This window comes from Pteropus alecto, unplaced genomic scaffold (assembly GCF_000325575.1).
Source record: "Pteropus alecto unplaced genomic scaffold, ASM32557v1 scaffold95, whole genome shotgun sequence".
Classification (NCBI taxonomy): Eukaryota; Metazoa; Chordata; class Mammalia; order Chiroptera; family Pteropodidae; genus Pteropus; species Pteropus alecto.
The window spans coordinates 18,971,121-18,990,362 of NW_006441071.1; the positions used below are offsets into that span (position 1 = coordinate 18,971,121).

At 35.5% G+C, this 19,242-nt stretch overlaps 1 protein-coding gene across 1 annotated transcript in view; it reads left to right on the top strand.

Moving 5' to 3' along the window:
- Nucleotides 1-719: 719 nt before the first annotated feature.
- Nucleotides 720-19,242, top strand: part of CUNH9orf85 (chromosome unknown C9orf85 homolog) — a 39,984-nt gene continuing 21,461 nt past the window's right edge. The window contains exon 1 of the mRNA XM_006918438.3: nt 720-929. Within this exon, the coding sequence (XP_006918500.1) occupies nt 828-929 (102 nt within the window). The 5' untranslated portion in view covers nt 720-827. The remainder of the gene's footprint in view (nt 930-19,242) is intronic.

Consider the following 19,242-nt stretch of genomic DNA (forward strand, 5'->3'; position numbering starts at 1 on the left):
AGGTGAAAAGGAGACTGTGGGGGCGCCTGGGTCTGGAGGGCCCTGATGTTCGGGTGAGGAGTCGCAGCCGCTGCTGCTGCTGCCGCCGCCGCCGCCGCCGCCGCCGCCACCACCACCACCTCCCTTTCTGGCACTGCAGACACCACCCAGACCCAGCGAGGTCTTTCTTCTCTTTGATCCTTTCTCTGCTCCTTCTCAACCTGCCAGCCGCGGGACTCGCTCTGGTGGCAGGAGGGAAGCTGGAAGGAAATCGAAGGAGTCCAGTAGTAGACTCGCTAAGCCAGGAGTTGGTCACTGACTGGAGGAAGGTGCCAAAGCTGACCCGGGCTCCAGCCTGAGAGCAGGCTGGGGGAGGGACGCAGCCCAGCTCAGCCTGACTTCCACCAATCAGAAGCCGCCTAGCGGAGTCGGGCCCCAGGAGAGGCTGAGCTGAGTCGGCAGGAGGCGGGGATTGCGGAAAAGAAGAGCCAATAGAAGTAAAAATTTCCCGCCTCTCTGCTTTGATGGACTGCTACGTTCGGACCAATGGGGGAATTCTCGCTTCGAAGAAAGCGGGATTTATACGCGGGTTTCAGGAAAGAAGCTGCGTGGAGGGGTAGGAGTTGAGGCTGGGTGGCGTGGAAGAGCCTTTTGGTCGCTGAGGGCCAGATGGGTGTTTTTCGAGCTCCGCGCGGAGTCACGTGGGGTTACGGAGGAGGGGTCGGAAAGTCTGGGTAAGTTCCTTCCGGGTCAGTGATAGGGACGTAAGCTCTGCGAGGTAGTTCCTGGCGTCTTAAGTCTTCCCTGCATCTTCCTTGTCCCAGCGTGTGGTGATTGTGGTTTCGTCGATGAGCTCCCAGAAAGGGAACGTGGCTCGTTCCAGGCCTCAGCGGCACCAGAATACGTTTAGCTTCAAAAATGACAAGTTTGATAAGAGTGTTAAGACCAAGGTAGGAACCTGCCTGTTGTCCTAAACCTGACTCCAGGAAGGAATGGTTCAATGGAGGGGAAAGAGGAAATGAGACGAGTTGGCGAGGGTGAGTGTGGACCGCAGCCCAGAGCTAGTTTTGGCAACCCTTTCTAAAATGATATTCCCACGCCCTTTCTTTGACCTGGATGTGTTGTCTCCTCGTAAATATCTTTGGCGGTCAGTACTTAACTAATTGCACAAAAGCGAATGAGACCCTCATTGAACCTAAAATGCAAATAGGGAAATCGAGTCGTTGAACGCTCCCTTCTGGATCACATTTGCAGTGGGAAAACGAGAATTATGGTAAGAGGTACTCGAATTTTGTACCAAATTCATGCAGCCACTATTTCATTTTGGGAAACCCCAAGCCCATAGGTTTGTAGGGAGAATGTGAAAGATTAAGCGCTCTTTAGACCCAGTTTCTTCACCAACATAATGGGATTATGCCTCTTGTAAAATTGTTTTGAGGATCACATTGTTTTATTAATGTAACTGCTCGTTTTGCGTTTTGTAAGTGATTTACTTCTTTAGGATTTTTGTAAGCCGGAAGAAAATTCAGACTGTCTAGATATCAAATGAACCCAATATTCACATAAACTGGTGTTCATATTTACAAGGTGTGTGGCTTAAATGAGTTATTTAATATTTAATTTCTGTGAGCCTTACTTTAATCTCAAGCGAGAAACCTGACAGGATTGTTGTGAGGCTAAACTGAATGATGTAAAAAGGGGTCTAGATCATGTGTCCAATAAGTGATTAAATTCTGAACATTGAGAAATTAATGTCAAAAGCAAATAGTTTAATGTCAAAAGGCAACCTGTGGTCTCCTTTTCCTTTTCTTTTTCTTCACTACCTGTGTTTAATGAGCATGTTCTATGTACAAGGCCCTATGCTCAAGTGCATAAAGTATTAAAGAGTTGACTCTGCCTTCAAGGAGCTTATAGTTTCCTGAGTCATTGGACAATAAGCAAGCACAAAGATATATAATTACGAATTATGATAAATTCTGAGGAGGGAAAAGAGTTCAGTAAAGAAGAATAAAAAGGAAAATTTCAGTTAGGTGGTCAGGAGACCTGTTCTTTCCCTTGCTTAGGTTCAGATTCAGAAGGAAAATTGAAGCAACATTTGAGAAGACTTTCCCAAGTTAGTGCCTATTATCAGTAGGTAAACCAAAATAAAAAACTTCAATTTGCAATAGGTATCTGTCTGGTCCTGTGTTCTTACTGTTAAATTTTGGCATAAGCGTTTAATTTTGATTATTTTTCATCTGGTGATAAAAAGCAGTTTTAATATCTAACTACACTATAGCTAACTGTACTTCTTGTACTTATAAGTACAGACTTCTTGAAGTTGTACTTCTTGTGCTAGCAGTTCTTCATAAACTTCGAGTACTTTTCATTGTGCATTTTCTTGATGTTATCTAACAGTAATGTCACATCTCCCCCAGCCCAGAGATGTTGTGCTTTAGGGAATGGTCTCAGATTGATTCAGGTAATCTCTTGTGTGAGTGATAAAGTGTCAGTCATAGGAACAAATGTTATTTTTCAATCATTGGATTTCTGCAATTAAGAGTTAAACAGGTGAGTTGCCAGTGAACAAATCTGCCATTGGGCAGATGTAAAATCCACTGTTGTTTCAAGGTAACCATCTCTGGCACTCTAGAGATCACCTGGGACTGCCTTGATTTTTTTCAAATTGGGAAATGTTCTTTGATATATTTCACCAATGCTGTCTATTAAGTGGATTTATGTTAAATATAACCACCCCTCCACCACCACCATTTACTTGTTACTAAATTCACACATACATTTTCAGTTGGCGGAGCGACTTACCCTCTGTTGTGCTTCGCCTTATGATATACATAAGAGTATTATACCAAATAGTGAATATTCACTATTGTGAATATTTTGAAGTATTGTATTCTCTAGTATTTACCTCTTAGGTTCTCTCCTCCCTTTCACACAGTATTTCATCCATGCTTGGTATATTCCATATACCTACCTTTTCAAGGTACCAGTAAATTAGATGCCAGTAAATTGATTCTGCTTGTTTCTTAATGTTGACTCCTACTATAATTGTTTTTTTCTACCTCAATTATATATTTTAGACATTTCATTTTATGTACAATGAATAACACCTAAAATTAATGCCTTGATTTGATCTATGTGTTAAGGAATAGGACTATATTCACTGTTGGGTTATGAAATTTTATTATCTTATCAATACTTGTTTCTACATAAAGTTAAATACTACAGTGTTAGAAATAGAGTATTCTCAGAATTTTTCATCCAGATAAATTAGTTCACCTGAGAGAGAGAAAGTCATAATTTATATTAACTTTCCCCCAAATGGGCCATTTTCCATTTAGAGGAACACTAGTAGAGAGTGGCACAGTTGGACAGAGAACCTCGGAGCTGCTGCCGCATTTGTTATTTTAAGCCGTAGGACTCTTTCCACACCTGCACAAGTGTTATTATGAGGTCACAGGCAATTGTACAGAGAATCCTGCTTGTCCTCAGAACACCCCTGCTGCCAGCTCACGCCATCTTCAATTGTCGTTGCTCTTTTGCTCACCATTTACTTTTGTGAAAGGAAGAAATGACATGAGAAGGGGATAAAGGAATAGCTAACATGCCTAAGATTCCTTTCTGAGATTTTCTTTATCACTTCAGGCCTAGTAGCACTTAAAGGTATTAAATGAATTTGATCTGTGAAAGAAACATTCCTTTTCTGAACTTGTTTGATGTGTGCAAGGCCCCCTCTACATGAAGATAATTATTATTAGGATTCCTTAGTTGCTAACTTAAGCAGAAAGGGAATTTATTGGAAAGATACTGAACTGCTCTCATGAAGCTTATAAAAGGCGTTTGTCTGTTTGCTTCGGTTGGTTTTTTAGTGTCCAAGATTCCCAGGCTGGCCATTACTACTGGAAAATTATATCCTCATTTGACTGTGTATATCCAACTTGATGCAATCTTCCAACCTTTCAATGCCCCTTCCCCTAATCCTTCTAGTTGCCTCCTGGAATTGGTAGTTTATCATCATCAAATAGAGACAGTGTTGAAAATAAAATTTCTTTCACTTTCTTGCCCTACCTGATTATTCCTGGGAGCTCTGTTTTCCTATAGTCCTTAAATAATGATATTTGTTCAACCCACATCTGCAGCCTCCCGTTTAGAACCCTTTCAGTCCAATTCTTCCTTCCTCAAAACCCTAACTCTTGAAATATGTGCATCAGACTGTTATCCCTTCCAGATCTGTCCGTACCTTCTAGTTATCGTTCCTCATTAGTATCTGGCTCACTGCTTTTCCACAATTCCTGCCACAGTACTTAGTAATTGCTACATCCACATGGATAATCCAAGATCTGATCTCTCAGCTTTTAGATCCTGCACCCTGACCTTGGAAATCTACTCCCATAGTCAAATCTTAAACTCTCTCATTGCTTATAACTGCTCCAGTTATGAATTTTTTTAAAAAATTGACCATCATCTACTACCTTGTTTCCTTATTCCTCAAATAATTTTTTTTTTAACTCCATTGGATACTTCTGTCCATTAGCCCTTTAACTTTTCACTGTACCTCATTCATGCCCCTTCCCTTCTTATGTAGCTTGGAGTTTATATTTCATTAATATAACTGCTCATTTGTATATACCTCTGCTCCCTTATACTTCTTCCCCTCTGTGGTACTTGCCTGACAAAATCTTAACCTGCTTAGATCCAGGTTTCTTTATTCCACCATCACATCTACCAAAGCGTTTGTATCTGTACTCATATATGCTGTCTTTCCATTACAGTGGGTGAAATGCCTATTTCTCCTTAAGACTAGTCTCCACTTGAATGCTAGAGCTCATTCCTTCTTGTCTACCTAAAGGACTTAAAGGCTTAAGGCTCGTCAATTGTCCATGTTCTCTTGAATCATCAATCTTTCCATCTCTAATGGGTTATTTCAATTTCTTAAAACACCCTCTTTAGATAGAACCCATGTTCTTTTCTAGCTCCAACCTGTTTCTTTCTTCCTCTTTATAGAAAAGCTCCTGGACTCCACTTTTTTACCTCCCATTATTTCTGTCCCTATCCAAATAGTTTTTGTCTCTACCATCTTACTAAAAACACTCTTGTCATGGTTATTGATCTCCGTGTTCCAAATATTCGGTTATTGTGCAGTCCTCATCTCACTCAATTGCTCAGCAGCATTTGCCTCTCAGTCACCTGAAATAATTTCTTCATTCAGCTCAGTGCATAGGTTTAAATATCATCTTTATGATGATACCTTTATGATTTGGAACTCTAGACCAACTTCTCTCTGGAGCTGCAGAGTTTTCCTTTATTTAACTACCTCCCTGACCTCTATTCCTTAATATCTAAAAGGCATCTCAAGCTTAACATGGCAAAGAAAGAACTCCTCATTTTTCTCTCAAATCTTTCCTCCTCCAGTGTTTACCAATTCTGTAAGGAACTTCATCATTTACCCAGTTCCTTAAACCAAAAGTATAAGGATCACCTCTGACTTTTGACCTTTTCTCACATTTTGGGTTTCAGTTTATCATCAGAATTGTGAGTTGTTACATTATTTTAATTTTCGTAGCTTTGTTACTTGCTGACATATTGTTTGTTTACCTGTTTGTCTTATTTATAGCCCATCTGAAAATATGTTCTCCATGAAGGCAAAGTTTTTCTTTACATCCTCAATGCCTAGATTAAGGGTTGATACATAGGAGGTATTATATAAGTAGTTGGTGATCAAATGAAGTAAATAAACAATTATAACTGTGTTAAATGCTGTGATGAGGGTATTACAGGGGGTTACCACAATGATTCAGAAATAAAGGAAGAGAAAGGGAATAATTGATGTAGTATTATCCTCAAGGAGATAGTACAGTTTGGAGATGAAAGGTCAAGGAAAAGTTGAATAGAATCAGATAGATGAATGGAATAAGGCAGAAAGAGGAATGGGTACTGATGAGTTTGTATGTTGTGGGTCGGGAATCTGAAAACAAAACAAAATGAAATGAAAAGGTTCAGGTACAATTGTTACACTGGGGAATCTTTTGAAACGAGGCTTCTCTTCTATTCATTTTTGAGGGATGATTTTCTGACACATTGAAGGTTCCTCAGTATGTTTGAGTGAATGAGTAAAGGTCCTCTGAAAACAAAGATATAAAGGAAAAAAAGGCTAAGAGTCTGAAGATTTTTTTCCCCCAAAACAAGATTATAAATAGATATTTATGTTTATTTCCAAAATGAACATATTACATTATGTGGTGGCAAAAGCATAGAATGAAAGCCTCTCTTAGGTAAAAGGCTCTCTGATTAGAAGACTGTGGTTGACCAAGACCTTTTTACGAAAAAGATAGCTGAATGGATTGATTTCAAGCTATGAATTAAAATTCCAGTACTGTCAATTTAGGCCATCATTCTTCTAAGTAGATGTAGTCTGTTTTATTTTGGTTTTAGTCAGGTTACTTTGAAGAATAAAAATATTTTGAAGTGTATGCCTTGGATAGGAAGAAAATATCAGGTTTTGTTTGTTTGTTTGTTTTTTCAGATTTCATATGTGAGTTTTTGGCTTTTTGGACAAAGATATCAGGCTCTGGGAGAAAAACATTGATCTTGGAATCAAAAGATTTAGGTCAAATTCTCTGCTATTTAATGGCTGCGTGATCTTGGACAAATTTCTTAAACTGCCAGGGTTTTAGTAGGTTAAGCTGTATTGTGAGAGTTTAGTACAGTTTATGAAAATACTCACATGGTACCTGACAGTAAGCATTCTGTAAATTTTTAGTCAGTTCTTTCATCTTACTAAGATGTTCATCATGCTCATATGCTACTTCCTCAATTATGACTTTCCTGATGAATCCCTTTGGAATGTCTCTCTCCTTCCCTGTGGCTTTTATTGCCCTCTGTCATATATAAATACCATCTATCTCTTAGGGGACAAGAGATTCAAGCATTTTGAACTACTCATGGAGTATAAGGTGCACCTGTATTAGCAGTTTTAATCTGTGGATGGAGGAATGAAAATTAAGTAGTTCTTATTGCCATTATACAATGGATTACTGGTCTGTGGTAATTTACCTATCTTTATTGAATCCCTGTTATGTACCAAGCACTGACAAAAGATGAGTATGATATGAAGCCTTCATTCAGGAATCTCAGACTAGTAACTACTTCAAAAAGTGAAAAAAAAGTAAATATGGAACATTTTCATTTAATAAACTTGTTGAAGTATAAAATATAAATATATAGAAAAGTGCAATAATCATAATAGAGTTTAATGAATTTTCAAAGTGTATATAGTCATGTAACCAATACCCAGATCAAGAGAATGTCATTGGCCTCTCCTAGTCACTACCACTCTTCTCAAATATAACCATTATCTTGATGAATAGGAAGTATTTTGAAATAACCTTAAAGTCATGGCTTTGGGGGCCATAAGAGAGAGAGATACAGGTATTCAGATGAGTAGCCTCCCTTTTCAGAAATGGTATTAGTGGCTATAGAAAAGCATCCTGATGGATCATTTCAACTATTTAAATATACATATACAGCTTGATATAATAACTTCTTTGGGCTGAAAGAAATCATTGTGATTTGATTTGACCATCATGTGATTATTAATTTGGTCCCTGTAGGATTTTTGGTTTCTAAAAAAAAAAATCAAAGGTAAATTTGAACTTCTCTGTAGCTGATTATTTCAACTTCAGTCATAGTTGTCCTCTAATATATCTGCTTATTCATGAGGTTGAGTGACATTTGTAGAACTTTTTGGGGGGATATTCTTTTGGATATTTTGTCAGGTTTATTTTTAGCTGGAATAGTTAGGTTTACATCCTAAAGTTAATGTAATTATTCAAATTGTCCTTTTGTAACTAAGTTGTGTGTGTGTTTGTATTTGCTTTTCTATTTTTGTTTTTGCTTTGGCAGTCATATGTCATTAACAAGGAAATATTTCTTGTAGGGGATAGAGCTATGTTTCTATAATAATTTTCAGTGATGGTCCATCAGCAGTAGAATTCTATTGTAACTTTATTAATCAGATTTGGTTTTGAAGGTTATTTGGTGTTGTAGGCCATTTATAACATCATGGATATGAAATACCAAGCTAAGCTAAGGATTATTTCAAATGCTTTGTTGTTCCATATATTGCTAAATGTTTAGCCTTCTTTAACCAGGTGGCTGACTTGTTTGTTTTGAAATTACTGATGTCAGTGAAGTCATCAATTTGAGTAACATTTTTGACATCATGGTGTATATTTGTATATGTGAATGACCTCTATACAATCATTAGCCTTTATCATAAGACATTGTAGTAATTTGATATCATGTTTCCTATAAACTTAAATGCTTACAGGACATGACGCTAGATCTAGTTTTTAATAAAGTTAAAATAGTCATATGGGATAAATTATTATCCGTCATCTATATAAAAGAATGTTATGATTATTTTTACATATGTGATGCTGTTGCTTTAATTTAAACTCTTTATTATTGAACCGTGGGCAGTTTTTTGGCCATCATGTGATGACTTCAAGGTTAGCTGATTCCTGGTATATTTAAACTCCCTGGCTTACTGTGGCAATTAACTTTAAATCTTAAGACTTCTCTAGGGACACCTTTATTCAGGCCTTCTTTTTGCTACCTACTTAGAAAAACCAAGGCTTCTAATTCAAAACAACTGACTGAAAATATGCATTTATCTTTCTGTTTTCCCCAAATTTCAGTGAAATGACAGAAGAAAGGGTAAAACTACAATAGTAGAAAACTTAAAAAGCAGAAAAGAACACTAGGAAATTTAAGATAGAAAATAGGGTTAGACTGATGCAGCTGAATATTTTATAAATCTGTAATACGATACTGATGGAAGTCCAGATTTTTCCAGTAAAACTCTGGAATGATGCCAGTATCAGAATTAACAAGATCTGTACCGATCCTTTTCATCAAGTGGCTTTCCCTAACAGTTACTCTCAACATAAATTAAGAACAACTCTCTAAAGTGGGGAAATTCATGAATAAGAAAGGCAGAGCAATGTTCCTGATTCATTTTGGTCTCAGAGCTTAACAAGGAGCCTTTTACTTGGAAACAACATGCTTCCTGTGCCTGCTAAAGCAAAAACTATCAAGCTATTAATTTTTATCCTATCAGCCAGAGCCAGGGATTATACCTGAATTCTTCTTTTGTAATTCATTCATTCTGTATTTGATACTGCTTATTTTATATCAATACTACCTAGAAGAACTTTCTGTAATGATGGAAGTATTCCATATCAGTGCTATACAATTTGGTAGCCACTAGCCACATGCACAAACTGATTATTTGAAATGTGACCTGTGCAACTAAGGAACTGTATTTTAATTTTATTTAATTTATTTCAATTTAAATAGGCACATGTGGATAGTAGCCACCATATTTGATAGTGCAGATCTAGGCTCTCATTTATAAATATGAGCAGACTACTAAAGCACTAAACAATTTAGGAAAACCAAAACCATGAGATGTGCAATTAGAAACCCTATCTCACACACCTGTTTAACAGAGGTAATATAAGACACAGAAGAGAACTTAAAAAAAGTATAATTGATATCTATTGTTAGTGATTCGAAAAGCTCTCAATATCCATAAGACAAAGATAGAGTGCCGTTAGGGAAAAAAAAGTCTGTTTCTTAAAACTGCAACTGTAATTGTAGAAATGTAAAGTAAATATTTTAATAGGATGGCTGAATAGCAGCAATATGAACAAGAATAAAGACTAAATTAGAAATTTGAGAGAGCAAGCCAATGGCTTAGTCTAAAACCTAGTCTAAAAGGCCAAAGTGATAAAAATGATGAAATAGAATTTGAGATATGGAAGATTGAGCTAGGTAAATCTAGAGGAAATCCAGAAGGCAAGGAGGGTGAGGAAGATATGATAAAAAGTAAAGAAAGCCCAAATTTCACAAAGTTGAAGAAAATCTTAGGCATTCAGATAGATGGGTTCTAGACATGTGATGATATTTTTGAACTCCAATGATGGAAATCCCTAACAGCTTTGAGAGAGGGGAAAAAGCGGTTAGCCATAAAGCAACTCTAATCCTGTAGGTACATCAGACTTCTCATCTGCTACTTTTGAAAAACAGGGTAGGGTCTCCCAAGTACTGTAAAGGAAGTATTTTTAATTTAGAATTCTTTATAGAGCTAATCTATGGCTCAGATATAAGGGCAAAAGAATCATCCAGACTAAAAGTTTATCCAGAAAATATGTATATATTTAGGGCTGTACTCCCAAATATAACAAGATATGTGAACCAAGAACCTAGTAAAGCTGAGTTAACTTTAATGATTGATAATATGATGGTAAAAGTTAATGCTGTTGTTATATGTGGATCATGAAATAGAAGAAGAAAATTTTTTTGGAAGACAGTCTCTACACCCATAGTTCCAGATTTCAACCAAATCTGAGAATTAAAAAATAAAAGCAAGCTAGAGGTCTTGTTTGGGTGATGAAGAAGCCATATAGAAGAAAAATCAGTATTACTGTCAAAGTTTTAAAGTCTGATTGCCTATATTTGCTTAGTGTCTGTGGCAGGCAATGCAGAGATGAAAATAAGACCTCATTCTAGCTTTCAGGCTGTCAATAGTCTAGCTGGGGAGATAAGACCAGTGTACAAGAAGCAATAGTGAGCAAATTAGTAAATTTACCAAAACCTTCTTACAATTAAAAAAGCTTTTGATTTAAAATAGCCGAATTAAGGGTTTGAGATGTATTTTTATTTCCGTTAGTAAAGTAAAAAGTTAAATTCTATTATTCATATAAGCTGGCGTTAAAACATGAGATTTCTCCTCTCTGTAGAAGCAGTTATCTAAATCACCTTATTCTCTGTGCATTATCAAGTCATATAATTTCAAGAAAGGATGAAACACAGTGGTCTGTGTGAATATCTGTACGTAATCACTCCTGCTTCTGTTTGTGGATGAACCTATTTCTAGTTTTAATATGTGACTGGAAGAAGTCCAAGGAAGATCTGAAGGAAGATGAGTTGCTGCTGTTTTAAATTAAACGTGTATTGCTTTAGATTTTGATCTGAAACCTTTTGAAGACCTACTTACTTAAGATTAACAATGGTCTTTGAAAACATAAAATACCTTTCCCATTCTGTGACACCTTTGCAAATTAACCATAAATAGTGGTGGAGATACCAGATACATGACTCCCTCACTTTGTCATATTGGGTTTGGACTGAATAAAAGGATAGTTTTTGAATCTGCAAGGCTACCAATCAGCTCTGGATCTCTGGTGACCCCCACTTTATCTAAATTCTTCTGAAAGCCCCAGTTTGAAAAAGCCCACCAGTTAATCTCTTGCTTTAAACACCATTTTAACTCTAGCAAATAATTGCTTGCTCTCCAAATTTACTTTATGCCCATTACTTTCGTCTTTCCAACTAGATTTTAAGCACTGTAAGGAAGTCTGTGCATCATAAATCTTTTGAATCCTTGAGATGTTTAGTATAGTGTGAATACTTACTAACTCATACTTTTTCAAATTGTTCTTATAGACAGCAGAGAGTTAGCCATGATACATGCTGTATTTAATTCTAACCCGTGACACATTTTATAGTTTGAAATGCTGGAAGGAGTCCTAAGCTTGGAGTCAGGGCAACACCAGGAGTAGACTCTTCAGGCTCCTGGTATGGCTACTGAGTCACTTTTTCTATAATCATGGGTAAGTTATATCAACTCTACAGAGGATAAAAATAAATAACAGTGCCACTTTTTCCACAAAGGGATGGTATGAGAATAAAATGAGAAGCATTATCAATTTTAAAAAATCGATATAAATAAAATGTAGTAGTATTTTGTTACAGGTGATTTGCATTTGTCATTCAGAATATACCTTAATTTTATTACATAGCTTTTTATATTCTTATCAAGAACATCTTTATTTACCTTTTAAGAGTGAGAAAATACTTTGAACTGAAGTAAGTCGCATGTGAATACTGAGCTCGAACCTAAATGAGTCATGGCACAAGCCTAATGTTTTCCTGATGTGACTTGACTCGTGAATCAATTGTCAGCATCAATAGGTTATTCTTATGGCATATTTATATGACCAAAACAAGGCCATCTTTGAAGAAATTAACTAGCTTCAATGTGATAATTATTCTTATATACCTGCCCCCAAGCATATAACTTACAATGTTGATTTATTTTAAAAGATAAAATCATTTGGTTTGTAGACATTACCAATTATTATGCTTGAAAAAGGTAAATCTATAAGGTTCTAAAATATGCTATTAGGAAATATTCTTTTTTGTTTAACATTGTTTAACATTGTTAGACAATGGTCAGTCAGTAGTTTGTCTCTTTTAAGATCACTAACTTGGGGCATACCATACCAGTTGGACAAGATCTCAAAATGTGACTAACTTAATGAGTGCTAATAAAAACATGTGTGTTGCCTCATGGCACTACACAATTGCTGCTTGGGCTTTTTGCATTCCAGTTGAATTGTACATAGTTAACACATGCGGTTCACCACTTAGTTAACCTTTATTGTCTAGATCTCACTGTATTGAAACCTGTGAAGAACATACAGAAAAGTAAATTTTTTAGAACATTGCTTAGCAAAGATACTTTTCTTTTCTAAATGAATTTCTCTAACTTTGGAATATTGTCTTGTGCTTTTTAAACAAATAATGTATAATACTGCAAGATTACCTTAGGAACAAGCCAGCAGGTTTGGCCCTGTTTCCAAAACAGTGTACCAGTGCTAGATTTTGAGTCAAAACACAGTACAAATCTAAATGTGTATTTTGCAAAATTATGTGCTTTTTTTTTTTTTTCCTTTTAATATGTAGAAAACCTTGAAAGCTATAGGGAAACACTTTCTACTTGTAACTTTAATGGAATGCCCTAAACTAAAAAGGCATTTTTTTATGGGTTTTGCCTCTGCTGCTCCTGGTTAATTGTGTGACCTCAAGCAAATCTCTTAATTCTCTGAGCCTCAGGTTTCTCATCTGCAAAATGAAGATAATTATGCCTGCCCCTAGCCAGAGGAATGTTCTAAGAATAGCAGCAGGAAGAATTTATATAAAGGATTAGGAATGTGGTTTATGGATTTATGATAGCAGTCTTTTGTGTAAAAATTAGTTTGTTTTATTTTTGTAATGAAAACCAAAAAGACCTGTTTTGTAATAAAGCACATAAACAACTTTCCTAAGCATGCTTTTGTCTAGACATCTTTCCAAAGTACAGACATGTCCCATGTATATGAAATCACTCAAGGACATGAGTAAGCAAAAGAACATTGACCAGGAACTATAAACAGCCAAGCAGAAAGTTAAATTATAAGTATGGTAGAAGATCTCTTGAGACGATAGAAACACATCATTTAGCTCTATCTCCTCTAGTTTTGATATAGACATCCTTTGTTAGGAGAGAATGTATCAGGATCTCTCTTCTCTGTCCTTCCCCCAGATACTACTACTCTCCTGTTAATTAAGACAATATTATTTTCAGTTTTTGGTGATAAGAGTAACATGGGGATGTGAATAGTAGAGGCAGAAAGAAGGCTCAGAATCACTAATCTAGCACTTACTTGGATTTCCCAGAATGTTCCTGATTTTAGATTTCATAGTTAATTGAAATTTGGTCTGACATTTGATCTCATAACTAAGGCAGGGTTAAAACATAGGAAAGAGCAAAGAAATAACTTTCTAGCTTTCAATATGTTTAGATTTGGCATGAGTTCTAGCAATAGGAATAAAGGCTAGAAACTGCTGATATACATTACATTTTCCTTGACCATGAGGAAGTAGAACACAGATGGTTTCTATAGAGTGCTGTACCAGTGTAAACTATGTCTGAATTAAGGGACTTTAGACAGAGTGAAAAATCTAGGGTAAATTACATTTTAGGAATGTGTCTTTTGATACAGAATCTTAGAAAAGCTTCTTAAATTAGCATGCAAATAGTCTAGTTTCAACACTATGTTTCAAAGGTTTCTTTAAGTCACTTGGTTGGAAATCAGAATGCATCTTCCCAAGGAAGTGATGCTGTCAGCGGTGAAACTAGAAATATTTAGTTTCTAAAATAGAGGCAGTATTGAATAGTGGGACAGAATAATGGAATTTGGAGTCAAGAGGGCATGGTCTTGAGCTCTGATATTTCTAGATGTATAATCAATCAGGCAGATTGAAAAACCTGTCTGAATTTGTTTCGTCATCTGTAAAAAAAAAAGGTATACTATTATTTGTCTCCCAAGGAGTTGTGAAGAAATGATATATTTAACTGTGAATGCTGATTTTTAAGCAAAAAATACTTTATAAATTTTATTATTTCTTACCTACACTAACCAGTGGTGTTTCAACTATAATAATTATAACTTTGTAAAGAAAAATATATCAACTCCTTAAAAATAGTACTCTCAGTTTCAGAAGTAGGAAACGTTCTTTTCTCTAGAAACTTGCAGTAGTTATGTAGGGTAGTGGTTCTTAAACTTTGGCATGCTTAAGAGTCATCTTGAAAGGTTAAATAAAATGCAGATCCCAGTTGCCAGAAATTCTCAGTCAGTAGATCTTTCAGTTCAGTCCAGGAATCACTATGCTTATTAAGCCTCCCAGGTCATTCTAACATACCTGGTCCTCAAACCACACAAGAAACTACTCTGGTAATTACCTTCTCCCATATTTGATACTCAAATTGATACTCTAGTCTACATGACTGGCTTCTCAAGGATTATACTGCCTTGGTTTGTGCCTTTAGGTCTATCTTGGAAAAGTGGGACGGAAAGTAGTTGTTATCCTATCCTGTCTGAGCTCTTTTTTGGTCCAGAGCCTTCCTCTATCCCTGAACCACAGGTTCTCAAGGTGTGGTCTGTGCAACAGAAGCTCCTGAATCACAATCTCAGGGTGTGGGGTCTAAAAATCTGATTTTTAATATGCTTTCCAGTTAGGTCTTATATACCCCAGAATTTGACAACAGGCTTAAAAGTCATTCTTCCTCAGAGTCTTGGCTTTGACCCAACTATAGCAGTCTTCTTTTCTCTACCCATTTACTGAATCTAGATAATTTCTTCATCTTTATTATTTCCCATGTCTGTGCCCATCTTTCTATCCCACTGCCACAGCCAAATTAATGTTTTTGTATAACATTTCTAGATTACTATAGCAGCTTCCTTACTGATCTCTGTCTTTCCTCTTTAATTGCTGCTTAGGATCTTATCCAATCAGGTCCCTTCCATGTTTGAGTCTAAATTCTTTAGCTCAGCAAACAAGTTCTCTTATAATTTAGCTCAAGCCTCCCTTCTCATACCCTGTTATTCAGCTGGTCCTCACCGCTTGCAGTTTACCAGAAGGGCCATATACTTTCTTATGCTTCCATGAAGCCTTCCCTATGCATTGGCACTTGGACTTTTTTCAGTAGAGGATGATCTCAAAGCATCTTTTGTTTATCTCTGATACTCCAGTACAATAAGAGCTTAAGGACATGGACCTTACCTCTTTTTTAAAAACAAACAAAAACCTCAAATATTTATGTATTTGATGTATCTTCAGTATCAAATATATACCTGGCCATAGTGAGTATTTTATGTATCTTCTGAATTGAGTGAGATGGGAAGTACTACAAGGGATCTGGGGCAATTGCATAGAAGGTAAAGCTGGAATTTGGATGAAGAATTAAACTTCAACACGTAAATATAGAACAAAAGAAGATGCATTGTAGACAGACTTAGGAGGAGACAGAGTGCAGTTTCTGTACTACCAAATTTATTTACTTGAGAGTGCTTAAATGAATAGGGAGGAAAAACAGGTGATAGGACCAGAAAAGAAAGTAGAGATCAAATTGTGGAGAGTTCTGAATATCAGTCGTGGGAGTGCCTTAACATATGTAAGTTTCCGACCAGAGGAGGGATATGGACAGATATTAAAACATAACTGTTGACAGTTTGGTCTCCCTTTTTCTTTTTACTTTTCTCTCTAATCCATTTTACATTTGGCAGGCTACTTCAATAATACATATCAGAAATGAGGACCTGATATAAGGAAGCGGGAGGCAGGATATAAACTAGAAGCCGGAATTGGGGATATTGTGGAAAAATTGATTTTGTCAGTATTGACGTTGTGGTAAAAGGACAGGGAAAAGTCAAAGGTGACCTGAGTTTTGGTACTTGAGCCTACAAGAAAACTTTTTAAAGATGAAGTTTGGGACAAAGGAGGAACAGATTTTATTGTTAAGATAGTGGTTGCTGTTTAGTCCATGATTTGAGGTATATCAGGGATTTCCCTGAGGAGGAAAATGGATATCCTACATGCAGTCTGAGACATCAGGACTTGCAGAGAGACATAGTTTTGGATGTAATCCTCACTGAGCTCATTGCTGAGGTTATAGATACAGGTTCAGTTGACCAAGAATAAATAGTATGAAAAGAAAGGAGCACTGAACAGGCACCTAGGTTGAAGAGAGATACTGAGACAAAGACAGTGAATGAGTGTGAGTTGATTAAATATTGGGGAATGAATATTTTTAAGGGATAAAAAGAGGAAGAATTATTAGCAAAGACTCTTGAGAAGGAGCAAATGGAGTTAGGGGTACAATCCTTCTTTGTAAGGTAAGTCTTTCTTCATGAAACACAAAAATTATTCCTAAATAAAACCATTGACATTTTGGCCATTTACAGCAAAAAATTCTGAGGAAGCAAAGGCTTACCTCCTATAGAACTGCTCTGACAATGAAGCTGTTTATTTTCATTTAGAGAAATTGTTCTTTAGTACTTATTTATTAAAAATGTCCTATAGTTAATAGTAGGATGGCTCAAAGATCCTCAGATTGAAAGCACATTATCTTAAAATACTAAGTGCTCGCGTTTTAACTGTTGAAAGGCAAAATTTCTCTTGTTGGGAGATAATTCCTTCTGTGTTCTTCTTATAATTTGTTTTTAGTATTGCATTGTTGGTCCTTCTGTAAAAATATTTAACATTCATAACATGTCCTTTTGAATTGTGCCTCTTAGAACAAAATGGAGAGAATTAAAAATCTTCATACCAGAGTGCTCTTTGTTCTAAAAGGTGTGATTGACTTATTGATGCAGTGTTTTGGTTCTTAAAATCTTACAGAAATATTTTCTTGTTAACATACACAGTACCAACTTATTTAAAATTTTTCTTAAGAGTAAATGAGTAATACATACTTTTGAAAAAAGAAATTGCTTTCTTAATAGATTTCTCTACTGCCAGAAGATGCAATTGCACTAACATGTTTCTGCCTGTAAGCAGGTGTGGCTCCATTTAAGTGTCTGCATTAAGTTTGTCAATGAAAATCTGGGTAGTTTGCTTGGCTGCTGAAATAAATCAATAGGTAGTTTGGGTAGTTTCTATATAAACCTTCTCTGTATAATTGTAATCGACAATAGCTCTACCCGCTTATTGAGAGAATAGTCCTCTGTTTGGGATGATCAGAACTCATTTTATATTCAGTCTTCGGATGAAAATGCAATTGTTTATTTTCACAGATGTTGCCTGTTAAAGATGCCAGCAATAACAACAACAAAAAAAAAGTGGGAGAGGGAATCAAATATTATATCTTGACTAGAAAAAGCTTATATTGTAAGTGTTTTGAACAAGAGGAGCACTTTGAGTATTTCTAGTATGTATTTTTACTTTCTCAGTTTGATATTGGTGTTTTAGGGACTTATAATGCGTATAGAGTAAATATGAAGAGGATGGATTAGACTTCAGGGAAGAAAATTATTTCAGTAGAAATATACCTCACTTAATAGCTTAGGTATCTTTTAATAAGAATTTTATATAGTAAAAAAATCAAATATTGATTACTCATATTTATGTCTTTGATGTATGTATATATATATATCAAGTATGTATGTATTTATTTTTACAAGTTTTATTTAATCAAAGCTTGTCCCATCTTAAAGGGGAAGTTCATATTTCTGATTTAAAATTTTTTTTCTGAAAGAGAGGATAGGATTTACAACATTTTGGTTTTATAATTTAAATACTACATTTTTAAATCTCAAAAACCTACTTCCCCCAAGAAAAACTGTTTTAGAGAGCTGTAATTAGAGATTGAGAGTAGGTGGAGGTAGAAACTAAATCACAAAAGACTAGATTCAACCATCTGTCTTAGGCATCTCTGAGGTTAGTTTGATTAGTGAGCGCCTTCCCAATCAGAATTGGGAAGCAATTCTATTTTAACCAGCAATATTTTACTGTTTTAAGCCTCTGGGTGTATCAGGTATTTTAGAACACTGGAGTAATATTTTGCTTAAAGGAGACTTGGGCTGAAATTTTTATATATGTTGATAGCTAATCTAATTAACTACACTGAACACATGTGGTTCCCTAAAAAGAACTAGGCCCATAGTAACTTTGGTTTTATATTTTTCCTTAAATGACAATAAAATCAATTTTACTACTAGAACTAACTTCAAAAGTATTTCTGAGCAATTTATATGACTAGCTCATTTTGTGAAATAACAAAATACATAAAAATAGTAAGACTTAGGAATTTTTGCAAATAAGGTATTTCTGAGCGTATATAATAGACATTTAAACTATTGCGCCTTATCACATTATTAAAAGAGTCTGTAAGTTTGAAAGTTTTAAGTGAAGAGAACTCAATATTGATATCTTGGATCATATAGTAGTGGTATTCCATTTATAGTAAATGTGATATTAAGTTGATCATAGCAAGAATACTTTTTAATTCCCTCTTTGAAAAGGAAAATGACAATGTCTTTTGTTCTTTCTAAAATTTTAACTGACTGGATAAGAAAGCAAAGCAAATTTTTATAGATAATATTAGGAAACATCTGCTTCAACATCCGAATAATTATGTACTTGGTTGAAGAAAGGTACAATTATAATGTACAGAAAAAAAATGCAAATTTCTGTAAATATGTGTGCTTGAAATGCTAGGAGTATAGAATCTCAGTGATGAGACTTGTATTTTTTTATATGTATTTTTATAAAATTTCTATTATGTGAACATTTATATATAAATGCTCAAATTGTTTTAAATATATAAAATTGATCATTAAATTTATTTTTCATCTGCAAAGTAATACATTCTTATTATAAGAAAATCATGCAATGTAATGTATCACTGTTAATACACAGTGGGAAAAAAAAGAATTAAAGGGAAAGAACTAGTTGCAAACCCAAGTAGTAGGGAGATGAACAAAGTTCACAGACTTCTGGACAGAATACAAAAGAGATTTCTCTGTAAAGTTTGAACTCTGCTCTCTCCTTTGCCCCACTTATAATTATTCACTATATATTTGATTCCTAAAAGTG